Genomic DNA, 27,687 nt, shown 5'->3' with positions numbered 1-27,687 from the left:
TCAAGCCTACGTCTGCGCAGTGTGTGCGTGTGGGTGTGCACATGTCAATGCTGTAAGGATTTAGCCCACAGGTAACACTCAAGCCTACGTCTGTGCAGTGTGTGCATGGGTGTGCACAAAATTGTTTTTAGGGGCTCCTGGCTGGCTCAGTCGGTAGGGCATGAGACTCTGGTCTCGGGGTCTTGAGTCTGTGCCCACGTCGGGGGCAGAGTTTACTTAAAAAAATAAAATAAAAATGAAAACAAATTTTTTTTTTACTAAGAATCTAGACCCTATATTGCAAAGAGCAAGGACTATAGCGACTGGATTCTGTTTTATTTCAACTCACTATTTAAATGGCTTTGTTTCTAAGATGGAGCAATAACACCAGTTGTCATAGCATTGTTGGGAAATGGAGTGAAAACCCAGGGCTTAGCCCATGGCAGGAGGTAGAAGGGAAGGGGTCTCTTTCCTGTGTCCTCCTTCATCCCCATCACACATGTGCACTGGGTATATAATTCTCGTTGGCTCTCTGGGGTGGCAGGGGGATGATGTGCCCAGAAACTGTCAGGCTATAATCTTTATAGATCCTCAGGGCCACACATATAGTGGTTAGGAATAAAATCACTGCTGATACTGCTTGAGTAATTTTTGAGCTTGAAGACACTGGGGTATTCATTTAGTTCAAAGTCTTCATGTTTTAGATAATTGTGCTCATATGTAGTGACAGGCCAGGATGAGCTAGGTTAATTTTTCTCTTACTACTGGTCTAAACAAACATCCTCATTTAGAGCCCCTGCTAAATATTTTATTCTATAACTCTAATGCTGGCACTTGTGAAAATCATGAAGTCACCGAAAATTTTGATAGTGACTCAATTTCAAAAATTTTAGGTTGTAAAATTATAATTTTTAAAATGCCAGCCCTCTTTGCGGTTTTCCCTGTGTGTCAGGCATTGCACGTGTATTCTCACTCAAGCCTCACGACTCAGTGCTGTAAGGACCATTATTACCACCACTTTAAATACCTTGTCCAAGGTCACACTGCTAGAAAGAGGCAGAGGGGGCACCCCAAAGCCGAAACTCTGGCTCCTATGAGATTCGGAAAAAAAAAAACAGCTCAAGGCAGACGATATTTTAACATTTCCTTTTGGTCCTAGTGCTGTTCTTTCTCTTTTTGCTCCTGAACTTACTTAAGGATCTTGAAGCTAACTAAAACACATTTCCTGTATGCTAACTATCAAATTCTGGGCTGATACAACAGTTGCTGAACGGTCAAACAATGTAGAGCCATAATTTGGTGAGTTAGAGGAATTATTCTTCAACTCTAGTCAAAACCTCTCTGCCCAGGCTCAGATCCAGACTCTTTTACTTCCTTTTTGTGGCTATGACTGCCTGGTTTTCTCATAGACACCTCAGACACCTTATCTCAAAACCTGAATGACCCCAGTGTTTCTCCTTCTTCTATAATCTCTATCAGCAGCATCACTACTCTTACTCCTAAAAATCTGTCAATGGCTTCCTTTTGCCTCTAGAATAAAGCAGAAATTTCTCATCATTGTATGCAAAGCTCTTTATTACCTGGCTTCTGATTACTTATCCAGCTATGGGTATGAATAATATCATTTTTAAAAGTATGCATTTTAGAAAAGTGAATAGACAGACCCCCCAAAAGTTCTTAAGGGGCAGGAATAAGATTTTGCAACGAAGACTGAGGAAGGGCCAGAATGGCAAAGGAGCACAAAGAGAAAGTGTCATCGCAGAATGCAAGGGACAAGGACATCAACAACTGAATACGACAGCAAGTTGTGAAAGGGCTGAAAATATATCCGTTGGACCTAGCAACTAGAGTGGTTTGGGGGTACAATGAGGTAGGAAAATAGACTCAAGTGGTTTGAGTAAACAAGTGAGAAAACAGGTGAGTATAGACTATCCTTTTTAAGAAGTTTAGCATCAAGGTGTGGGAAAGGGTAGAATATCACTGTCTTCATATGGTCATTGTGTAAACGAAATCAAATCATACATGTGACAACATGTTATAAATTGTTTAGCTGTCACAGTAGAAGGAGCCCAGGCTTTGAAACAGAGAAACCTAATTCTAAACCCAACTCTGTCACCTAAAAGCCTGTTTGACAAGAGCTCCATTTTCTCAGGCTTAAAATGAAAATATTTGTTCAACTTTGAATGGTTGGCATTTGGATTAGTAACACATATGAAAGACTGGTAGAGTGCCTCAGGTAAAGAAGGAGGGTGTGATCATACACTCTGAGAAGAAGATAATAAACCAGACTTTGGAGGAAGGGGAACAGGAAATTATAAGCCACATAATCTTTTATATAAAAAATTTACAATGTTTAAATTCTTTTATTGTCTGAGATTTCTACATTTCTGTAGTTTTACACTTAGTTCTAGCCAATAGAATCTTTTCTAAATTTGCCCATTGCTCTTAGAAGATAAGAGGTTATTAACCCTTTTGTGGTATAGAGACAAGGAACTGAGTGGAAGATTAGATCATCCACAAGACCATAAATTATGTTATTTGCTGGGATATTAAATATTAAATCTGACTTATACCTATTTTTAGAAAACCTGTGACCATCCTGTTCGGCATCGTGTAACACTAGAATGAGCCTTGTGTGGTCATTACTTCATTATGTTTCCTTTAAGATACCAGAACTTCAGTTTAATGTTTATCTTTTGGGAATGTAATCATTAATCTCAAAACAATGCCTGTTAACTAGTTGTCATAAATGATAACTGCTTTTATATATATTAAAAGGGCTGAATCCCTTTGTTAGATGGAGGCTCTTTAAGACTCAGGCTGAACTTCTCCATGTGGGTGTGACTGGATAGTAAATAACTTGGTGAACTTGGTGATTACAACAGATTCATTATCTGAAAGCACTATGACTTCGATTTGGCTTTGTTTTAAGAGCCACATCCTGGTATCAGGACTTGATTGCTACCGGTTCCTTTCTACCAAGAGGCTGGGTCAGCATCCTTCATCTGCAACACATTATAGTGTTCTTGATGACAACGATTCTGTTTTAGGTGGCCAGAACTGTGATATGTTTGCTAGGTCACACTTGTGCATATGGCATACACAGGGACAGAGACATGAAATGCATAATAAAGAGTAATTGTTCACGGCAAGGATTGGGCTATGTGTGAAATACACTTGGTGTACTCTAAGTTATTTCATTCCTCATGAAAGGTGCCAATTCACCCTTAACAGGCCCAGCAGTATTTATTGTGACATGGACAATAGGGCCGTGTTGGAAATATTTTTCAATGTATTAATTTTCAAATGAAAGTGTCCTTGATCACATTGGTAAACATTTCTGCAACCCCTGATTTATTTAATCCAATGCTAATTCCATATCCTCACAGGGGGCAGTTCTGTGTTTAGTCTGACTTGCTAAATAGACTGTTGAGATTTAGAATATCCCCCACAAACATCTGCTCCCTCTTGAAATTTGACTTTTTTGGGTAGCATTTCTTACTTCCCTAAAGTTTCCCCTTTTTAAATAGAAGTGAAAATTAAAATAATTTTAAAAAGCAATTAATTTTGCTGTCACACTCATTTTTCCTTCTCACAAAACAAAATACTGCAAAAATTGCTCAGAAGTCAGCATTGCCTATAATAGCATATTTTAGAATGAGAATGCTGATCACTATGCATTTCCCAAACCCTTGGTAGCTCTTGAATCTTTAGAAAAAGTAATAGGAAACTCTTTTCTCTAGTACTTCTCTACAATCTTGGTTTAACCCATCTGTTTGGATTTAAAAATTCCTCAAACTTATTTGTCCTTTTCTACATAAGTGTTTTTGTTCTTATTCTCTAGATGTATAAAATCTTCCTTCCCCACCAATTGCTAGAAATCAAAATCCCTCTCATTCTTTAAGGTCATATTCAAATACCACATTTTTCATTAAGCTTTTAAAGTATCTCCAGCTAGAAGTGATCTTTTTTTCTCTAAATTTTTGTATTTATATTTATCCTGGGGTGATATTAATTTTCAATATATATCAGCAGTATCAATGGTGAACATGAATAATTAGCTCATTCATTCACAAGTATTTACTGCATATCTGAGGAAATAAGACCTGGACTCTAATACTAATTCTGCCACTATTCAACTGTGTGCTTTTAGATAAGTCATTTTGCATATTCATTTCAAATACAGTTATTTGCAGATAATTCTTACCAATCTTTATTAGTTATAGGAGTTTGTTCAGTACATTTTTTGTGACCTCCCAAGAAGCCTGAACCATACTAATACAGAATAGGGACACAATGATGATTTTTTTTCAATCAATGAATAAATTTTTCTTTATGGTCATTCAAGTACATTAACTCTGACACAGGGTAAACAGAAGTGAAGAAGATAACTGGCTACCGGGTATCTTAGCCTGAGCTCCCTTTCTAGGGGTCATAGCCGCCTATTCCTTGCTTTTTCTATGCTTTTCCATTGAGGAGAATTATAACACTAGGGAAATTATTCCACTTTCACCCCTTCATTGGCATGCATATAAATACTACGGTAATTCACAGGAAAACACCAGTGGAGTGATTCTTCTTGCCATTTAGATGGCTTTAAATAAGCTGTGTCTATCATAGCCTGTTCATTTGGTCAAGAACAGTTAACAGGTGGATCTCATCTTTATTATATTCAAAACACCAGTCACAATAGATATTGGGGAATCTCTTATCTTCTGATGACGAAAGAAAAGAAAAAAAACAGCTGAGAGACTAAGAAAGGAAGAAAATTTTCATATATTGTTGGGATATGAGAGAACAATCTGCTAGTATCTATCACAATCTAAGACCTGCACATCTATCGACAATTTCACTTCTGGAAATCCATGCTAAAGAAATTCTGGCGTGAGAAAGCAAAGATATATGTACAATGATGTTTGCTGCAACATTACTTGGGGTAGCAAAGAAATTAAACAACCTAGATGGACAAAAGGGAAATGGTTAAATAAAGGATGGTAGACGCCACACAACGGGATACAATATGCGCTTTCAATAACATAGACCTTGGTGCCCATGTAGAAAATTCTGACTAGATTATGTAAAAAAAGACAAAGTCTAGGTAATACATGTAATATGATCTTGATGTTCTAAAACAAACAATAAAACCAACTATGTATACTTATATTTGGTCACATATAAACATTTGCATACACTTTAATCTTTCTTCCCATAGAAAAAAATGATGCATCAAACTAATGAGGGTTGGGGCTCCTGGCTGGCTCAGTCAGTACAGCATGCAACTCTTGATCTTAGGGTTGAAGGTTGGAGCCCCGCCTTGGACGTAGAGAATACTTAAAAATAAAATCTAAAAAAAATAAAAAATAAAAACAAGAACAAAAAACACTTATGAGGGTTACCTCTGGGCTTTGGGAAATGCATTCGGAAATATAGTCTCTACTTAATCTGTTTCCTTACTTCTAAAACGCCAATATTAGTGCCACCCATACGGTTGTCATGGGAAATAAATGAATTTAATACATGTGAAGTAATTATAGAAGTGCTGGCTTGTAGTGAGCACTAAATAAAATTTAATAAAAAAAACTCTTTAAAACAGGCACAGTTTTCTTTTTCAATTAAAAAAAATAAAATAAACACAATAAAATAAAATACAACTAAGGCAGTGGGTATCTGGATCAGTACCAGGGTGGGTTTCAATCCCTCCAGATTATGAGACAGCCTCAAATTTCTTTTACTAACCAATTGTTGGGGAACGAGCAATGCTTTGGACAAACAGGCTACTGGGATCAATCATGCCCCCTGGTGGTTGGTTATTACCCCACCTGGACTGTAGACGAAGAACGAAGGAAAAAAAAACGCATCTCTCTTGGCCCTGATTCGTTTCCCCTTGGGGAGAACTCTTGTAGTGTTGGTATCCTAAGCTCTTTTACATCCATTACCTTAACCTCCGTTAACAGTCAGACGCTAATTTTGCTCATGTCATTGGCATTGGCAACGCAACAGTAGTACTGGGTAAGCAGTCCATGTACCCGCTGCTTTGCCTCCTCCCAGGCACATCCGTGTGCACACACGGTCTCATCCTTCAAGTCTTCAGCTTTGGCATCACCTCCTTTCGTCAATCTTTTCTCGCTTTCACCAGTGATTATACTCTAATGCAAAAAAGTAGCTGCATTTTTTAAAAGTATGTGTATGTGGATATGTTGTAAGTGTGGATATAACAAACGGGCAGAAGACATGAACAGACACTTCTCAAAAGGTGACATATAAATGGCTAACAGACACATGAAAAAATGTTCATCATAATTAGCCATCAGGGAAATTCAAATCAAAACCACATTGAGATACCACCTTACACCAGTTAGAACGGCAAAAATTGACAAGGCAAGAAACAATAAATGTTGGAGAGGTTGTGGAGAAAGGGGAACCCTCTTACACTGTTGGTGGGAATGCAAGTTGGTACAGCCACTTTGGAAAACAGTGTGGAGGTGCCTCAAAAAATTAAAAATAGAGCTACCTTATGACCCAGCAATTGCACTACTGGGTATTTACCCCAAAGACACAGATGTAGTGAAAAGAAGGGCCATATACACCCCAATGTTCATAGCAGCAATGTCCGCAGTAGCCAAACTGTGGAAAGAGGCAAGATGCCCTTCAACAGACGAATGGATAAAGAAGATGTGGTCCATATATACAATGGAATATTACTCAGCCATCAGAAAGGATGAATACCCAACTTTTCCATCAACATGGATGGGACTGGAGGAGATTATGCTAAGTGAAATAAGTCAAGCAGAGAAAGTCAATTATCATATGGTTTCACTTATTTGTGGAACATAAGGAATAGCATGGAGGACATTAGGAGAAGAAAGGGAAAAATGAAGGGGGGGCTAATCGGAGGGGGAGACAAACCATGAGAGACCAGGGACTCTGAGAATCTGAGGGTTTTGGAGGGGAGAGGGGTGGGGGGATGGGTTAGCCCGGTGATGGGTATTAAGGAGGGCACATTATTGCATGGAGCACTGGGTGTTATACACAAACAATCAATCATAGAACACTACATCAAAAACTAATGAGGTACTATATGGTGACTACCATAACAAAATAAAATTAAATTAAGAAAAAATTCATATATTGTGTAGATATATTCTTATATTGTAATATCAGCCAGTTTTCATGGGTGTGCGATCTGTGTAGTCACACAGGGCCCAACACAGAGAAGGGCCCCACGCTTGGTTAAATTCTCTGCTATTGCTCTCTTGAAATGACTAAACATTTAACAAGGGCCCTGTATGTTCATTTGCACTAGGCCTCACAAAATACAAGCTGGCCCTGTTTTCAAATTACACTCACAATTCCAAATTGAATATAATTATTACTATTCTAGATGAGGAAACCAAGACTTCTAATGAGTAAGGAACTTTTTTCCAAGATCCCACAGCTGGTGTATTGTAGACTCAGGTTAGAGTCTACCAAATGGTTCCAAGAATTTCTCACCTGCAACAGGGTCACCTGAAGGGCTTATTAAAAGTGAAGATTCACAGACCACATTCCAGGACCTGATAACACATAATTTTTAGAGGTATGGTCTTGGAATCTGAACCTTAAGTAACTATTCCACTGGCTTAGAGAACAAGTTTATGTTCAATTCACCTCTAATTTTAAAACCTAGCATAGGCCTTCACTCCTGGAAGTCACTTAGTATATGGTATGCTGATTAAGTGAATGTCATTCAGTTCCAGACAGATGAAGTATTGCTATTGCAGGATAGCACCAGGGTTTTTCAATTCTCAAAGTGCTGAGAGTTTTGAAATGCTGGAGGCCTTATCAGCAGCTACAGTCGAGATATTTTTGCCCTGTACTTGCTTGCCACTGAATATCCACATGGAATCTCTGGATATAAAACCTGTTAGATGTTACAGTCCCTAAGATTTCAGAAAGACTTTTCTGGCCAGAGATTCAGAATCACAAATGCAAAGTGGTGTCAAATGGTCAATTTCATAATATTATTGGGAACTTGATTACTGGAATCAAAATTTAATAAATTAAATACTGTGGAGACTTTGAAGTAAGGAAGATACAGAATTCAGCCCTTCTAAAATGTTCATGACCAGATGGAAGGCTATATAGTCATTTATAAATGTCAGAAAAATTTTTGACATGGAAAAAATGCTGATAGTATATATAGAAAAGTTAAGATTCAAAGTTATATTTTGAGTGATTTTAGTTCTTTCAAAATGTATGAAAAAAAGAATATGAAAATAATGCCAAATGATGGTGAGGTTAAGGGTGTTTTATCTGTATAATTGTCTCTAATTTACAGTGGGCTTCCTATTCTTTTTGATTAGAAACAAAACCCACAATCCTTTATCTCACTTGCAGATTCTCTTTCCTTAGCTTAGAATTTGCAGGAATTATTGCCTGTTTTCTCTCACTGGTCATAAAGCAAGATGCTAAATTCTGTTACATCTCTGTCCCAAATGTATCTAACTACTGTCCCCTCCTTTCTATCTCGGCTGCTATTTCTAGTCTTAACTTTTAAAATATCTCCCTCTGGCTTCTCTGTTTCCAGTTCCATCCCTTCAACACATCTTTCACAATTCCACCAGAATCATCTTTCTAAAATATACGTTAAGATCCTCCCCTCACTTTTCAAGGCAGTGTTAAGTGTTGAAAAGTAAAAACAAATGAACAAACAAAGAAGAGAAAGTAGCACCATTGGAATGCTATCCGGAGTGACCTGGTATCACAGCTTCTCTACTCACCAGCTACAAGGTCCCTACATGCCCCAGGAAATGGGCATAATAATAACAGTTATCAATTACTGAATAAACACTATGTACACAATAAGAACAGATACTTCCCCATTGGTTAGAGGAGAAACTAATGCCACATTACACTGCCTGAGGCAGAGGAGCTGTTCTGAGGCTCTGCCCGATGGCTTCCCGCAGAACATGCCCCACCTTACAAGGTGGTGACCATTCGGTGAGGGGTACGTCAATAGCACATAGGGAGCATGCCAGCGATGGAACCCTTTCTGAAAAGCCTTCCTTTACTGACTTTTACTCATAGAGACTTAGGGTCGGAGCCCTTCATCTGGCCAGCTTCTTTACTCTCTTTTACCAGCCCATGCTCCTCCTGCTCTTGTCTAGGCTTCAGCCACATCCGAGATGACTTGTCATTTCCAAATAACAAAATTTTCTCATGCCTCACTAATGAATAAGTTATTCCTTCAACATAATGCCCATTTAAAATTTTGTTTCAAATTCGATTTTTTTCTGCAAATCTTTTTTTTTTTTTTAAGATTTTATTTATTTGAGCGAGCAGGGGGTAGAGGGAGAAACAGGCTCCCTGCTGAGCAAGAAGCCTGATGTGGAGCTCTATCCCAGGACCCTGAGATCATGACCTGAGCCGAAGGCAGATGCTTAACTGACTGAGCCACCCAGGTGCCCCAAATCTTTTAAAATCACAGTAAGTTATTCCATCCCCTAGGCTCCTCCAACTGAATGTTCAAGCCTCTATTATAGCTGTTGCTTAATTCTGTCTTATTTTTTCACCATCTGGGAATACATCAGGTTGCTCCATTAGAATGTAAGAATGTAAGGGACCCAGAATTATATTACTCGTTTTGTGACTAGTAAAGTGATGGGGCAACCAATTCATCCAGTTGGCTGAGGACTTTCCTGGTTTTAGCAGAGGAAGACCCGCATCCTGAGAAACCCCTCCGGGAAAACCAAGGTGTACAGCCTCCTAACGTACAGTGCAGTGAAAAGCCTGTAGAAGGTTTATAATACATCATCAGAATAGTCAAGAACTTTGATTAGCCTTTACGAATAAATCTTTAAAGATTTTTTCAATGTGTGGTCCTTAACCTACAGGTCTTGGCTAATAATAGTCCAAGTACTTAAGACTATGTTTGATCTTCATCTTGCTCTTCCTTGATCTTCCTATATTCAGAAAATGTATATCCCCTGAGGTGGAGTATTTTGAATATTGAAAGATTATTTTTAAAAGATGGCTAATCTCAAAAGGGATGAGAAGCTGAAATGCTGCCAGAAAGTGCTGGGTAGGAGGGAAGAAAAATAAAACAATCTAGTCCTATATTAAATAGTCTCTTCATTAAAATGCTAAGGATTCATTCCTTTGTTTCACACAACTGTGTATAATTATAGTATACAAAACCTCCAGATCTTCCTGCTATTAAGCATTTAAAAATATCCATTCCAGATTTTCAAAATGTTTCACATATACAGTAATTATATCACACAAATGTGCAATGCTTAGATTATATTTATTATAACAACTTAAATTTAGATCATCTCTATTAGGGTTGACTTCACATTTTCAAAAGGATGCCCTGGGCACTTCCTGATAGAACAGGAAGTAATCCTAATTTGATGGAAGTTCGTGGGTGCTAGACACCTGACTTCCCAAAATATTCTAGAAGAGAAATAAGAAAAGTAGTTTTAGAACTCTTTTTCATATGTACACCTTTTGTTACGGTAACACATGTCAGGGTTCTGCACAGAGCACCTGGATGCTGCCTGGGCTGGCAACTCACAGAATCGGGTGGGACAAGTCATGGACTAAGATTTAGAAGACCTAGGTTTTGGTGCAGCTGAGCTATCTGGTCTCTGACAGGGAGGTAACGCTGTCTGTGCAGGTAACTATGGCCATGAGAATAATTGTGAAAGTGACTTCCAAGTCATAAAGTTGAAGCGCCATGATAAGACATTTTTAATCAGAGGTGTACATCGAACAACCTGGGTGTCTTCCAAAAGGGTGTCTGCCCCACTCCAAGGCCAACAAGCTCAGAGTTTTCTGGGAAAGTGACTTCCAAGTCATAAAGTTGAAGCGCCATGATGAGACATTTTTAATCAGAAGTGTACATCGAATAACCTGGGTGTCTTCCAAAAGGGTGTCTGCCCCGCTCCAAGGCCAACAAGCTCAGAATTTTCTGGAAGAGGGATAAGGAATATACTTTTTTAAAGGGCCACAGATAATTCTGAATCACTTGCCTTTTAATATACTACTGGGGCAGTGCAAGATCTTTAGCTTTCTAGACTGATGGACCTGGAATCAAACCCCTTCCAAATCTCTTAATAAGAGAGAGACTTTAGAAAATTAATTGGGGCTCCTGGGTGGCTTAGTCCTTTAAGCGGCTGCCTTCAGCCCAGGTCGTGATCCCAGGGTCCTGGGATCGAGTCCCGAATTGGGCTCTTTGCTCAGCAGGGAGTCTGCTGCTCTCTCCACTTCTGACGCTCCCCCTGCTTGTGCTCTCTCTGTTAAATAAATAAAATCTTAAAAAAAGAAAAGAAAAGAAAATTCATTAATTTATTGACCCTCAGTTTCTCTAACTTAAAAAAATGGCGATATAAACACCTTCTTTGCAGGGTTCTTGAGGGGAGATGTAAATGAAACATTTAAGTGAGAGTAAATAACCTAAGATCATGAGACGCAAGACCGATCAGAAGATCATAAGACAGAAGAGAGTGTTAGAGACTGTGGCTAACTGCAGAATGCAAGCCCCGACTAAATATATTTTTTAAATTATTTTAAACACTGACCTTGTCATACAAAATATATCTGCAGGCATGGCATCTGGTCTTTACCCCTAATATACTGGCCAATAATTAACCAATATTCAAGTGCTACCTAAAATATGAAATCCTGAGTAGTCTGCAAGTATCTTCTAGCTCTGTGTAAGGTGTTGCTAAATACAGGAGTATACAATGATTCAACAAATATTCAGTGCCCATTACAGATAGAGATACTAAAAGAACAGATAGAGATACTAAAAGAACAGATAAATCAAAACATGTCCATTACTACTACCACTAACAATACTGATGCTACCCAAATTACCTTTCCACTTTCAGCTTTGCATTAATATTCTATGCAAGGTTTTGTGAGCACCTGTATTCTTATATATAATTTTTAAACATTGTTAATGACTAGAAGTATTTGGGCTTTTAAGTAATTTTGTTTTAGGAACAGAGTACATTTTACTTTTTAAATTTTATTTATTTATTTTTTCTAAGTGGAGTCCAGTGTGGGGCTTGAACTCACGACCCGGAGATCAAGACCTGAACTGAGATCAAGAGTTGGATGCTTAACTCACCGAGTCACCCAGGAGCCCCTAGAAACAGAGTACATTTTAACTAGATCAACATGGTTGTCTACGGTGAAATAAGCAAGCTTGCTTAATTAATGCTAAGGCTTCTCCCAGGTTTAAGATTCTGTAGTTAGGAAACACTAAACCATGGAGTCATCACATAAGAGGAAACACTGACCAAGTGACTCAGAGTCATCTTAGAGCTAAAGTACTTCCTAATACATTTTGAGCAAGTTTCTGTCATGTGAGACCTGTCTCTCAATGCAAAAAGTACAAAACCTGGCAGCTTTCTGACTCCATTAAAATTGGATTGTCCTCTGTCATTATCATGGGTCAGATTTTTCTGAACTCATCTAAAATCTGAGCAAAAGATGTGTACAGAGACTACTGCCAACATTTATCTTATTTTTATTTTATTTTATTTAAAAAAGATTTTATTTATTTGACAGAGAGAGACACAGCGAGAGAGGGAACACAAGCAGGGGGAGCAGGAGAGGGAGAAGCAGGCTTCCCGCCGAGCAGGGAGCCCGATGTGGGACTCGATCCCAGGACCCTGGGATCATGACCTGAGCCGAAGGCAGACGCTTAACGACTGAGCCACCCAGGCGCCCCTATCTTATTTTTATTTTAAAGCATGACTCCTCCATTTGTTGATCCATGACCCAGGCAAGTTACTGCACTTAACTTTTACATTCCTCATCCTTAAAATGGTGATGATAAGAACCGAGATTTGTTTAAAGGAGACAATGTTTGCAAAGCACTTAGCAGAGCCGTGGCATATAGTAATATTCCATAAATATTGTTTAATATTTTGACTATCTTTTCTACTTCCACACAGGTAGGGCCTTCTTGTCTTTCTTCTGAGGAATCTTTAATGATGTCTCCGTAACTACCCCTGTCAGACATTTTTGCTGGAGGCATCGCTGCTTGGAAAGCCTCACTCCCAGGCAGCCACTGAAGATTAGATATGAACCTGGAGCTGACTCAGTCCAAGCCCAAGCACTTTGTTCTTCATCCCAACCATTACGAGGAGTTGAGTCCTATGAGCAAACCTGGCCTCTTCTTTGGTCTCTTACATTTGGGGTTTCTGCTTCAGATTTTTATTTATTTATTTTAGAAAATACTTTATTTTTTAAGTAGGCTCCACACCCAACATAGGGCTTGAACTCATGACCCCAAGGTCAGGAGTCACATGCTCTACCGACTGACCCAGCCAGGCGCCCCTTCAGATTTTTATTTTTAAGGAATGGTCTTGCAGATACCAACACACACATGAAAAATACTCTCCAAGGTGATAAAGCCCAACTTCCTTAGCCTGCCATTGAAGACTGTGCATTATCTAGCTGGAACTTACTTTTCTAACCTCCTTTCCCCATTGCTCCCCTTCCCTTTTGGTGCAGCCCAAACTGATCTGTTGTTCATCATGCATACTGTGTCCTACCCACCTACACGCTTCAACCCCAGATGCTCAGCCTTCTCCCTCATCTCCAAATTCCACCCTATTTCCAGATTCAGGAGCAATGTCAGATCTTTGGAAGGCTTCCCAGAATCCTTCTCAAAGAAAGTGCTTGGGCTTTGGACTGAGTCAGACCCAGGTCACACCTAATTTTCATCTCTAACTAGCTGTGTATTTGTGATTCTTTAAAAAATAGGCACCTGGGGTCTTGCCTATAAATAAAAACTTAGCCTATAGCACTAATAGGAGGTCTAATTGCACAAACAAGGTGTAGAGGCACTAATCACATATCTCAGGTATACCAACAATTACTTCCTGCCTCAAACCAAGGTCATCTCTTCTACTTACTTATTTATAGACATGGTATAGGAACAAATGGATACCTATTGGGGAAAAACAATTTGAGCTGGATCCCTAGTCTCATTTCCCACACTAAAATAAATTCTAGGGTGCCTGGGTGGCTCAGTCGTTAAGCGTCTGCCTTCGGCTCAGGTCATGATCCCAGGGTCCTGGGATCGAGTCCCACATCGGGCTCCCTGCTCCGCGGGAAGCCTGCTTCTCCTTCTCCCACTCCCCCTGCTTATGTTCCTGCTCTATGTCTCTCTCTGTCAAATAAATAAATAAAATCTTTAAAAAAAAAAAAATAAAATAAAATAAAATAAATTCTAGATGAACCAAGGTTTTAAATCTAAAAAATAAAACATCAAAAAAAAAGAAAAGAAAAAAGAAACATCAACAATAATGAATGAATGAAATAAAAGACAGGTAAATTTACTCATAAACTGGGAGTGAAGAAGGACTTTCTAAGCAGGATACAACAATCAGAAGTCAGCAAATGAAAGGATTGATGGTTATAGCTAATGAAAAAAATTCAATGTTTCTACAGGAAGAAAAAGCTATAAAAATTAAATTATATCACACCGAGAAAATAATTTTGCAACATGTATTATGAAGGGCTAATTTTCTTAATTTACAAAGAGCCATTCCATATCAAGAAAAACTGCTGAATACTCCAAAGAAAAAAAAAAAGCCGAAGTATTTGGTCAGGTAGCAAACACACATGATTAATAAATGCAAAATGATGTTCAATTTTGATAATAAAGAAATATAAATGAAAGCAAAAGATACAATTTTTAACCTATTGGATGGGCAAAAACTAAAAAGATAATATTCAATGTTGGTAATGGTGTAAGGACACAGGCCTTCTCATGAACTGTTTTGGGGGTGCAAACTGGTGCTACTTTTGTTGAGTACTACTTAGCACAATTTACAAAAATAAAAAAAAGAACATTCCTTTGATTCACTACTTCCACTGCTAAAAATTTATCTTAAAAATAAATCAAGACCTGTGCAGTAATAGGCTAGTTGCAAAACTTTTTGCAATGGAAAAAAAAAATTAGTTATTTGTTAATAGATTCCTGGTAAATTGAGTCATGATACATATCAAAATGGAATTCTAGGCAGTTATAAAAAGAATGATGTTGACAAGGATATTTCTAAGAAATACTAGGTGGGAAAAAAGTGCAGAAGGAATATGATTCCATTTTCATAAATCTGATGTGTGGAAGTGGGGTGGGTTGAGTGTGTATCAATTAACATACTCAACTGTAAATACTTTTCTAGAAAATACATATGAAATGGAGAAGCATTTCCTTTTGGGGTAAGGAACTGAGTGGGGAAGAAGGGGACATGTGGAATAGAGGAATATTTTTATTTTATATTTTTCTAATCCAGTCTAGGACCTGGGTCTAGTATTCGTCACTGTGTATATTACACTGAAATGGTATATACATAATAACCAGCTCATCAATGCGGACATTTGTTCCCAGCTTGTCTGTTAGAACAACTGGAGAGGCCCCAAGTTTGGGCAGTGGATAGGATTTGTTAACTGGATTAATGAAAGTACAATTTATTATTGTGTAGAAATTCAAGCATTTTTTAGAATGAAAGTCCTTCATAGTGAAAGACTGGAATTCCTGGTGATGGAAAGGGAAAAAAATAAAACATATATAACTATGATGGGAGCTATTTCTGCTGTTGCAAGGGGAACCAGGAAAGGATAGATGTGGCTTTAGCAACAACATGTGATGTTTCAGCTCCAACCTGACAAGTGATCCAAAAATGTCACATGGTATTTACCTTCAGTATCTGCAGCCAGAACCCTTTAAACATCAGCGCACTTACCATTTTTCTTACAATGAAAACTGAAAACACTGTTTGTTTTTTTTAAACTAAACTTCACCTCTGATGTGGGGCTGAACTCATGACCCGGAGATCAAGAGTCGGGTGCTCTACCAACTAAGCCAGCCAGGCAGCCCTGAGAACATGACTTTATGTGGAGGCTGCCACCACCTACATAATCATGTATATAAATAAATGAAATTTTCCAACAGTAAATATGTGGCTCTGTGAGCTTGTAAGTTGCCAAAATTTGAATGTACTCAAACTTACAAACAAGAGAAAAAGGTTTTAAGTTTCATGCAGCCTAATGCCCCACGTGTAACTATTAGGGGTCATTTGCACAATCACATGGGGGATTAACAGGGCTTCCTGCTACCACTTACGTCATGTATGTAAAAAACGTGCTCAGGGGTTCCAGGGAATGATTCCGGAAATATTCAAATTCTCTGCATAGCTTTTTCCTCATCTCCGTGTCAATTTTGGAAACAGTAAGAGGATTTGTTTGATTAGCCAAGAAGTTTCCATAATCAGTGGTCTGGAGATGAATTTTCACATCTGAAAATTAAATGAAACCTCATTTAAAGTTTGAACATGCATAAATAGCTTTTACAACATTAATTGAATTTATTGTGACTTTATGATAAATGCATATTAAATTATTATCTTATTAGATATGTATGTCTATGTATGATTTAGCCTTGAGTGTTACTCTCTAAAGCAATAAAAAATTCAATGTTAGTACAGATATTCTAGTACAACAAAAAAAAATTCAATTATCTAAACAATCTAGAACTACTTAACACAACTGAAAAGAACATTAACAACCACCTAGTCCTAAGTTTACCTGAGCCAGTTGTAGTCATTTGGAAATAGCTGCTCAGAAAACTATTGAGAAGGATCCTAAAGCTTCATCTCAGCTTGATGGAAATGAGAAATTTATTAGTAATATTTACCATGGGTACGGGAGGTGGAATGGGCAATCATTAATAATATCCTTTTATTATAGATGAAGAAATGGAGTCTCGATAGGGCTGAGTGGTGGAGTTATAGAGTAGTAAGGCTTGAATTAGGAGATGGATCTTCTTACTCTTAAAATCCAACATCATTTCCAGAAGACCATGCCAGGAATCCTCTAAATGGCAGTGTTTTTGAATGCCAAGTAAGTGCTGAAGCATTAAGTGGGAGAGAAAGAGAGGTAAGAAATGAAGCCATAGAAGTAAGCAGGGTTGTCCAAGAAAGGTTTGGCATGGCTTCCTTTATCCTGAGGATAACCAGGAGCCCTTGTAGGCTGTGAACTGATAGCTGTTGTAGCTGATGAGAAGGTGGATTTGCAATTTGGCACTTAAGTGATTCTTAAGTATCTGAGATTCAGTGGACAGGCATTCTTCCTTAGTACCTGGAGAAGATTATGCACTGGAAATATTCTTTATCTGACTGCAGAATTTATTTGTTTAATTACCTGTTTAATTAACTTAATTTTTTAAAAATTATACCTTTTTTTTTTTTTTTTTGGCCATCTCTTGTTTGGCTTTTATTTTGGCAGTTCAGATTTTTTACACAATTTGACAGTTTGCATTCTCAGCACTGAGGAATATTTGCCAACAGAAGAAACACAAATGTTATTTCTTTCAAAACCATGATATTTTGCTCATGCGGCATATGTTTCTTTTAAGCAAAATAACTTCCAAACCTTTCAGCTGCCAGTGAGATCCTGAAATTCAACATCTCAAGTGTTTCAGACCCCATAGGAATCATGTAATACTGTAGTCAATGGAGAGGCAAATGGAATTTTTTTTTCCCAGCACCAAAACAATCCAAGGGACACTTGAATGAGGATTCTAAGAAAATCTCAAAACCTGAAATGTTTGCTCTGAGATGATGATAGACTGCTAATAATATCAACAACGCTTATAGTTTTATAGTTTTCAAAATGGGCTCACATAATTTTTTCTCTGCATTTCCCCAAGTGCTTATTTAAATAGGTATGTAATAAAAAGGACTTTGTGGTCAAATAAATTGGAATAAACAGGCTTCTTAGCTGTAGGAATTGAAAGCCTTTAACAAATTGAGTGATTTTTGAAAAGAGTATGGTTCAGAACCTCCCAAAACACTAGAAAACAATGGAGCCACCCACAGAGCACACTTTGGAAAATTACACTGCTTTTTTATCCGGAGAAGTGACGTTTTTTTCTTTTTTATTCAAATGAGGTAATGGAATGTTTTCCAAACTGGGATCACTACCAACTAAATCCATTTAATAGGTCCCAAACAGCAAAGAATAAAAGTATTAGATTAGGCTCTTGTAACAAATATGAGCATATAACACAGAGTAGCATATACATCACGTAAAAATGTGTCTTCTGTGGGTTGCAGTCATGGGTTCAGTGAATTCTCTGAGATCACTTGGCTAGTGAGGCAGGATGATGATCTGGGCCATCATGATTATCTTCTATTAATTTGTTGGTCAGATCAGTTTTAGAAAATGGTAATTTTTTTTTCCTGTGCAGCTTCCTGTTTGGGGCTCTCTATAAAAGTGAATGTCCAGACCTTTTACACTCCAGGTAGGCTTTATGCCAAGGAAGCACCTTCAAGAGGTACCCCAAGGGGTGCTTCCCTTGAGCCATCCCCTGCCTTTTCCCCACTCTCTGCCGGCGCTGAACTTAAGAAGTTATCTGACTTTTCTGAACTCAGTTTCTTCACCTATAAAATGGATATAGAATCCATGCCTTCGGGTTGTTGTGGGGATTAAACAAGAGGATGTAAGTGAAGAGCCAGCATATAGGTGCTACTCCATAATATTACCTTTTTTCTTCTCACTTGGACCCACTTACTTCAGCGATAATTTGATTCAGTTGACTAAAGACTTCGGTACTTATTTTTTACATCAGAATATTCTCAGCTAATATATTGGCGTCGGCCGTCAGATCTTATAATTACTCAGATTTTAATACTATACCAGTAGCTATAAAACCGGAACTTCTCCCTCCATTTTTGCTAATTTATTGCCATTCCTACGGTGATAAAATTCCAAGTCCTTTTTGGTGCTTTCTTACTCCAAATCCCTTGCACTGTTCTTTAATGTCCTCTCTGGTTTCCACTCCGCATGCCCCTGGTTTAGAATGGCCACCTGACATCAAGATTCCTGCTGTGAGCTCTTAAATTGATTCTCCCAAGCTCATTTCTCCTCATGCACTCCCTGCCTCAGATTCAATCTTTCCAAAGAATTATTTTGAGTTTGTAATGACCTTGTAAGAATATTGGAGTCACTGACAGTTGTAGGCAGATTAAAAAGGACTTTCCTAATATTTGTAATGTTTTACCACTGACAGAATGGCTCTAATGGACATCATCTCTTAACCTTAACAAATATTCCCATTTCATAGATGAAGAAACTGAGGCCCAGAGAAATAACATGTTCATGTTTTCTATGCTTGCGAGTATTTGACTGAAGATTCAGATATGCTTCTTGTCCTCATTCATTTTCCTAAAGCTCCACAATCAGATCTCCAAGGTCCTTCAAGATTTTTCCCAGCCTAAATTCTGGCCTTATCTCCAGGTATTCTAGTATTGCAGCCAAACTGGTTTACTCCTCACCAAAAGCTTTTATTTAAATAGAGGAATCTGTAGTTCATTAATTTTCCCTCCTGGCCCAGAACGCCCTGCCATTGCAACACTGCTTACTCGCATCTCATTGGCATTTTCCTAGCCTAGAGGCCTGCAGATCTGCTTCACTTTTGAATATATTTGTGATCTATAGGTTTAAATTGTTCTTGTATTTTAAAATTTTGATTGTTTTTACTTATTTATGATATCCTCTCAACTAGAGAGCTGTTTAGGGAGTGCATAATATCTTACTGTTTATCATATTCTCTACATCACCTAATACAATTTTTATCGCATAGATGATCTTCAAATATTAGTAGATTTAATTTCTGATTAAAACCTAGGACCTCGGGGCACCTGGGTGGCTCAGGTTATGATCCCAGGGTCCTGGGATCGAGTCCAGCATCGGGCTCCCTGCTCAGAAGGGAGTCTGCTTCTCCCTCTCCCTCTGCCGCTCCCCCTGCTTGTGCTTGCTCTCACTCTTTCTCTCTCAAATAAATAAATAAAATCTTAAAAACAACAACAACAAAACACATAGGACCATATAGCACTTCATTACATAATTCCATGCATGTTACCAGGATTGAAACTCCTCATTTTGGTTCTTATTCAAACAAACAGGTGCTCTCTGAAGAACACAATCAGCTACATAGAACCATATACAAAACACCATTAATCATAACCACGAGATGGGAAGAATTATTTCAGGAATTCAAAAGTCTAGCAAAAGAGGGAAAACTAGTTCTTGTATACACACTGTCGTTCAGGGAGGTGCTTATGATTTCCCAGGAATTCTTACTTAACAGTTTACAAAACATTTTCAGATATTTCTGATGCTCCTGATAACTGGGAGTTAGGCCAGGGAGATATTATCTAAGTATCAGATAAGAAGGCACCATGTTAAAAGTTAAGCAGTCTGGCTTAATATCCTAGAGCCAGAGTGGAAGTGCTAGGACTTGAACCCAAACATGCACACTTTTCTAATGTGAATTTTCATATTCTTTCTATGTGCAAAACACAGCCTTAGGCTAGAGGAACTAGGACAGTAAAGTATATCATCTCTGCCCCCTTTTTAAAAGTGGGTATTTCTTTTTAAAATTCAGCTTTATTGGGACACCTGAGTGGCTCAGTCGTTAAGCGTCTGCCTTCAGCTCAGGTCATGATCCCAGGGTCCTGGGATCGAGCCCCGCATCGGGCTTCCTGCTCAGTGGGAAGGCTGCTTCTCCCTCTCCCGCTCCCCCTGCTTGTGTTCCCTCTCTCGCTGTGTCTCTCTCTGTCAAATAAATAAATAAAATATTTAAAAAAATAAAAGAAATAAAATTCAGCTTTATTGAAGTACAACTGACAAATAAAACTGTAAGATATTTAAAGTGTACATCTGATATACATATACATTGTAAAAGTATCCCCCCACCGACCTGACACCTCAGTGTACTCACATATTGATACCTTCTGCCCTTAAGAAGCTTAAAATATAGGAGAAGATAGACTAATTTATTCATTTATGAGTTAAGCCCTTAACTGTTAATTCAGGGGGGTAGATAGTCGGGAGAGACAAATGTCCGCTCCCCGGCGTGATGCATCTATGCAAATGTCACAGAATTAGGTCCATCACAAGGTACAATAGAGTACGAAGTTAAGGCTTGTCCATTGTACCCCAACATGGCTGCAGTAGGAAAGGATTTACAGAGGAAGTAACTCGAGTGGAGACTTGAGAGAGGAATGAGTGTTCTCCAGGCAAACAGGATAGAGAATGGAATTTGTGACTGAAAGGAAAAACTTTACAAAAGGTAGAAGGGTTCTGAGGAAACGCTCGCAAGGTAGAGATCAGCAAGACTGCTCCAGCCTTTTGAACCAAGGGTGAAGTTGATCCCGCCTGATGAAAGCCACTGAAATATTTTTGAAATAGCAAAGTGAAATGCATTGGATATGCATTTTTAATACAAGGTGGAAAATGTGCTATAATTAGAGGTATAAGTAGCATTTAAGGGAGCATGAAGAAAGCCCTTTGAACTAAGTCTTCCTTCTATATATATATATTTTTTCATTTAAAAATAGATAGTAGGTATAAATATAGGTAAAAAGTGAAAGGTCGCCTAAACTTGTCATCCACCACCACCACCCACTCACTCCTAGATGCAGGTAACTACTATTTTTAGTTTCTGTTGGATCCTTTCAGTTTCCTTGTATCTAGACCATCATATAGAAAATATATTTTTAAATTTATCTGTCTTTTTACTAAAGAGCACTATGCCACACATAGATCTTCCCATTGCTTTCCTCCCTTAATAGATCTCGGTGATCTTTCCGTATCAGTCCTCTAAGGGGGTGTCCTCATGCCTTTTTTTTTTTTTTAAATAGCTGCAGAATATTCTGTTATGTGAGTGTTACATAATTTGTTTAATCAGTTCCCTGCAGATGGACATTTGATTTGCTTCCATCTTTTGCTATTCTAACCAATGCTATATGGAGTCCCAGGCCAAGTGTATATGCATTTGGAATTTTGATAGGTATTGCCCAATTGCCCCCATTAAGAGTTCTTATTTTTCAATATTTTTATTCTCCAGAGTGGGAGCCCTTTTAGGGCAGGGACTGTATCTTATTTAGTTTTACTTCCTCAACTCTAGCCAGAAATGCTTAATATGTTGTTGTTAAATTAATTCCTACTAGAAAGGAAGGAAGGTCATATCCCCTAAAAGGGACATAATTGCTAGTAAGATAGAATCAGATTCCCTCATTCCCTTTTAAAAAAATATGGCAGAGAGGACAAAGGAAAGGGTTCAATCCACAGAGCCAGTGGACACTTCTCACCATATATTTTAGAAAAGATCAGGTACTAAATTCTAGGGCTCTAAAGTGTTAATTTTACTACCCTGTCTTTTTTGAAGAGGAAAGAATATTTACAACAGTCTTATTTGTAATTAAAAAAATTCTAATGAAAATAGTCGTGTTGCCATCAAAAGAAATGGAGAAAACTTAAATGCATGTTATTAAGTGAGAGAAGCCAATCTGAAAAGGCTGCATACTGTATAATTCTAACTATATCATGTTCTGGAAAAGGCAAAAACTATGAGACAGCAAAAAAGACTGGTGACTCCCAGAAGTGGGGTTGGGGGGAGAGGAATGAACAGGTGCAACAGAGGATTTTTAGGGCAGTGAAAATACTTTGTACGATACCATAATGATGGATACATGTCATTATTTATTTGTCCAAACCCGTATAACACCAAGAGTGAACCATAACGTAAACTATGGACTTTGGGTATTACGATGCATCGGTGTAGGTTCATCGATTGTAACAAGTGGTACCATGGGCTGTGGTGGGGAAAGCTCACAATGGTGAGGCTGTGTGTCCGTGGAGGCAAGGGGTATATGGGAAACCTCTGTACTTTCTCCTCAATTTTGCTGTTAACTTAAAAGCTGCTCTAAAAAACCAAAATCTTAATTTTAAAAAAGTGTTAATTCTTTAAAAAGAACATGTCGTGTCCCTTTAGCATTATTATTTTGCTGCAAAGTCACTTTTGAAGGTTTTAAAGTTTCCATGTGGTTCAGCCTTCCAGCACTATGAGGGGGAGGGGCCATGTGAACCAGCTTCGCTCTTTTGTCTCTGGGAAGGACTGAGTCATGGAGTGTCTAGGAACTGATTCAGGTCACTGTGAGTCAGGGGCAGACCTTGGGACAGATGAGTATTTCTGATCACACTGGCACAATTATACACGCAGTTAAGCACAAGTATGCATTCTAGGACTTCTCAAAGTTTTTCTACACAATCTTCATTTTCTCTTCTAAATTTATCTGAAACCTTATGTGTTCTTTCTAAGTAATTCTAAAATAATTTGTTGGTATCAGAACACTTTTGAAGTCTAGAGAACTTGAAAAGACTAAAGGCAACTTTAATCTTTGCCGAGTTAGCTTTTCTTTTACAGAAAGTGTCTGTGTCAACACGGAATACCACAGTGACAGTTTTACCTACTCTTCTTCCTCCATTATTGAGACAGTGCACATTTTGTGCAAATATAAACAGAAATCCCAAAGTCCTTAACATCTATCCCAATAAATGACCTTGATTTAGTCTCTTCAACTCTTTTTTTTTTAAGATTTTATTTTTAAGTGATCTCTACATCCAACATGGGCCTCAAATTTACAATCCCAAGATCAAGAGTCACATGCCGTACTGACTTAGCCAGCCTGGCGCCCCTCTTCTCAACTCTTAATCCACCTCAGAAGGTGGCTGGGTTTCTCTCAGTGCATCTGCAGGTGCAACAGTTGTATTGTTTTTCAGAAGTTATTTCCCAACGTCCTATGGAATAATCAGATAGGGCAGACCTTATTATTTTCTGTATCAAAATGGAGCTGGGGTGCCTGGGTCGCTCAGTCGGTTAAACGTCTGTCTTGGGCTCACGTCGTGATCCCGGGGGGTCCTGGGATCCAGCCCAGCACTGGGCTCCCTGCTCCGCGGGGAGTCTGCTTCTCCCTCTCCCTCTGCCTGCCCTTCCCCCTGCCTGTGCTCTCTCTCTCTCTCTGGCAAATAAATAAATAAAATCTTAAAAAAAAAAATGGAGCTGGCATCAACATGGACAATAAACATTTATCTTTAGTTCATGCTCAGGAGGCACGGACATTTTAGAGGAAAAAGAGATGCGAATATGCCTACACTCCCTGACTAGAGCGTCAGCTCAGACACAGCCAGGCTAAGCCTCAGTATTCTTTTTTTTTTTTTAGATTTATTTATTTATTTGAGAAAGTGAGAATGAGAGAGAGAGAACACATGAGAAGGGGAAGGGTCAGAGGGAGAAGCAGACTCTCCGCTGAGCAGGGAGCCGGACGCGGGACTCGATCTTGAGACTCCATGATCATGACCTGAGCCAAAGGCAGCCACTTAACCAACTGAGCCACCCAGCCTCAGTATTCTTAACTATTACCTGCAGATAGGAAATCCTTATTTAGATTTCTTTTCTCAGTGGCCATTATAACCTGCAGTTAATGACTCACACTTGATATTCCTGGGAGTCTCCAAACAGATTGGCACACAGATTCAAACACAGCTGTGAAATGAATGGTTGAAAAAAAATTAGTATTAGGAGGAAAGAAAGATAAAAGCTGAGGTGCAAGGACAATAAAGCAATGATGTAGGTGCCAGGGTTTCTTAAGAGGGTGCAGGGATGGCTTTGGGTGGCCCATGACCCCTGATTGTCACATGGAAAATTCTGTATGAATGCACCTGTGTGTATTTTTTTAAGAAGATTCTTTCTTCAGGTCTTCAAAAGGGTCTGAAACCCTTTTTTCTCTCCCAAATTGAAGCTGAGGGTGGTTTCTCTTTGAATTCTTTAGTGAGCTGGCTAAACCTGATTTCGTATCACATTTTAGGCATTTTACGTATATTGTTTGTGTTAAAATTTGCATTCCTTAGCTCATTTAATAGCTTGGCTGGGGGGCGCCTAGCTGGCTCAGTTGGAGGAGCACGGATTCTTGACCTCAGGGTTGTGAGTTCGAGCCCCACGTTGGGTGTAGATATTACTTAAATAAATAAACGTAAAAAAAATTTAAAAAATAAAAGCTTGACTGAGAACTATATACAAATTCATTCAAGTGGCTTCTTAAAAACACTCATTCTTCCCTGCATTCGTTCACTTTCTCTACTTCAATTTAAGCACATTTTCTCTTTTTATTCAAGTATAGTTGACATGCATTATATTAGTTTCAGGTATATGACACAGTGATTCAACAACTATATACCTTATGAAATGCTCACCACGGTAAGTGTAGTTACCATCTATCACTCTACAAAGTTATCACAATATTTATGCAGATTTTCTGTACATGATTAACATTCTCCAGTCACCAAACTCCTCACTTAATATGCTGACGTGATTTAGGATTTGGGATTATATTGTGATTATTTGTAGATCACAGAATTATTTCTCATCTGAAAGATTTTTCTAGCTGTCTCCATTACTAAGGAAAGGAGAGCGTCTATCTCAAATTGAACAGCTCCTCCTTAACTCTGGCTTTAACTGGTCAGAACCACAAACAAGTGACCCAGGACACTCAGCCTCAGCAAAGTCACCTTCAGATTTTTTGTTTTTGCTTTCAACACCTTTTCCTAGCACTTTTGATCCTTATTGCTTCCCTGTTTTTTCTGCAATAATCTTGTGGTTTTAAAGCATCTTACTATTGATATAGGTTGATTTTATAAGTACATTTCAGAATGAACTAGTGTAGCTGTTTTTATAATAAAAATCCTGTATTATAGATGTGAAATCTTCAGTAAAGTTTTGAAAATATTGTAGCTTAAAGATGATTTCCAGAGTAAAGGGAGAAATGAGGAGGTATAAATCAATGGGTACAAAGTTTTAGAAACACAAGATAAATAATTCCTAGAGATCTACTGTACAGCAGACAGAAAGTAGTTAACACACACACTCACACACACACATACACGCAAATAGTAATAGAGGGCAGGAAGAAACTTTTGGAGGTAATGGATAGATTTATGGCATCGATTATGCTGATGATTTCATGGAGGCATACTTACCTCTAATCTCCTCAGGTTGTATACATTAAATATATACAGTTTTTTGTATGTCAATCATACCTCAATAAAGTGCTTTAAAAAAAGATATTTTCTATTTACATAGTGTTCCATGGTTTCTAACGTATCTCTCAGGTATTACTTCGTTCTCCAAACAAAGCAGGCAAAGCAGGCATTATACCATTGCCTGTTACAAGTGAGGACTCTGAGGCTCAGAGGCGGTGAGCCTTAGGCCACCTACCTAGCCCTGGCAGAGGGCAAAGTCAGTACTTTTGAATCCAGGGCTGGCCTCACCACCCATCCATCTCTTGACTTTTTTCTTAAGCTTCAATTAAAGATAAACCTCAAACAAATCTCATATCAATATATACTGAGAAACTGGGTATAGAATAAAATTCTCTAGACCAAGTTTCTTAGCATTTGGTGGGGGGGATTTCTCCCTGGGCAGTTTGATGAAGTCCTTCTGCAAATATTATTTATAAATATGTAGAATGAAAATACATAGGATTACAAAGTAAACAAAACATGTTCAAATATAGTTATCAAGATGTTTTAAGATGTGTAACCCTGCGGGGTGCCTGGGTGGCTCAGTGGTTTGAGAGTCCCACTCTATTTCGGATCAGGTTGGTGAGATCAAGCTCCACCCAGAGTCTGCTTAAGATTCTCTCCCTCTCCCTCTCCCCCTTTCTCTTGCACATGTGCTCTCTCAAAAAAAAAATTTAAAAATAAAAAGTGTAACTCTGTACACTTTATTAATACACTTCTTTATTAAGACATTAAGTACCAAGATTAAAGAATAAGTGAATACCTAGTATAATTATGAAATCATGAAAATATACATGATATTTCAAAGTATCTGCAAGAATTGTATAGGGACATGAAAATATCAAATTTTTACTGGTAACAAAGTACTAACCACTGTGATTTGTTGCCTACATTCATAATAAAAGGAAATGCTAAAATTGACAAGGAAGATGTAGTATTTTTTCCTCATCCAAGTTCATGGACCCCTGAAGTCTGGACTCTGGGAATAAGAACCTGTTCTGGACTCTCAGGCCATGGGAACACAGTTCCTTCTCCATGCTTCCAATGAGCAGCATCATTTCCTTGTTCCCTTTTTAAATGGTGAGAAGAGCAGCACGTACCTTCCAGGGTCTCGCACTGGACCAGGTTGAGGTAGTCCTGCTGGGTCAGGAGGCTGGCCTTGCACCCTCGCACCAGGCCTTCCAGGTAGCCATGGTCCACGTTAAAGTAGAACTCGGCGCCCTCAAGCATGGGGAAAGAGATCACAGCCAATTTGGGCTGAAGCAGCTCTGGATCCTAGTGGGCTCCTGATGATTTGCTCTAGTCTGGAAAAAAGTACTAGCAGTTATCAGGAAGAAACCTATCAGCTGATAGTCAGGGTTTTCATGACTAGTTTCCTCTGGTTTCTGTGGCTTTCATCAGCATGCTCAGCCCTGTTTTCACAGCAACAGTGAATCAGCGAGATAAGCCAAGTAAACCCGGACGCAAACCGCCACCGGGAGAGGGGAGAGTGGGAGAGAGGGAGGGTCAGGCCTCTGCTCTGTCCCTCCCAGGGCAACTAGCCCCCTCTCAGCTTTGTCATTGCAAGTCCTGAAACACTTGGTTTTGTGAACATTCCTCCCTCCATCTGAGCTTCTGAGCTTTCTGTTGTGAATTGCATTTGTCCTAAATTTCTTGAGGACTGTTAATATGAGAAAAGGGAGGGCTTTTTTTTTTTTTAATTATGTTTTGTAAATAGATCAGTTGGGAACAGGCAGTTCGAAGAATCCTGAGAAGCTAATTCAGCAATGCAGTTGTTTGTAA

The 27,687-nt window shown here is 38.6% G+C and overlaps 1 protein-coding gene across 1 annotated transcript in view; it reads right to left on the bottom strand.

Annotated features, from left to right (window-relative positions):
• The window catches only part of ATP6V0D2 (ATPase H+ transporting V0 subunit d2), a 42,729-nt gene extending 15,379 nt beyond the window's left edge, over positions 1 to 27,350 (bottom strand). The window contains exons 1-2 of the mRNA XM_032421915.1: positions 27,006 to 27,350; positions 16,109 to 16,280 (exon numbers count right to left, since the gene is read on the bottom strand). Of these exons, the coding sequence (XP_032277806.1) occupies positions 16,109 to 16,280; positions 27,006 to 27,135 (302 nt within the window). The 5' untranslated portion in view covers positions 27,136 to 27,350. The remainder of the gene's footprint in view (positions 1 to 16,108; positions 16,281 to 27,005) is intronic.
• Positions 27,351 to 27,687: the final 337 nt, after the last annotated feature.

The sequence above is a fragment of the Phoca vitulina genome, unplaced genomic scaffold, assembly GCF_004348235.1.
Source record: "Phoca vitulina isolate PV1807 unplaced genomic scaffold, GSC_HSeal_1.0 scaffold25, whole genome shotgun sequence".
Classification (NCBI taxonomy): Eukaryota; Metazoa; Chordata; class Mammalia; order Carnivora; family Phocidae; genus Phoca; species Phoca vitulina.
Note: the sequence above shows the minus strand (reverse complement) of the source record. Positions and strands in the feature narration are given on the sequence as shown.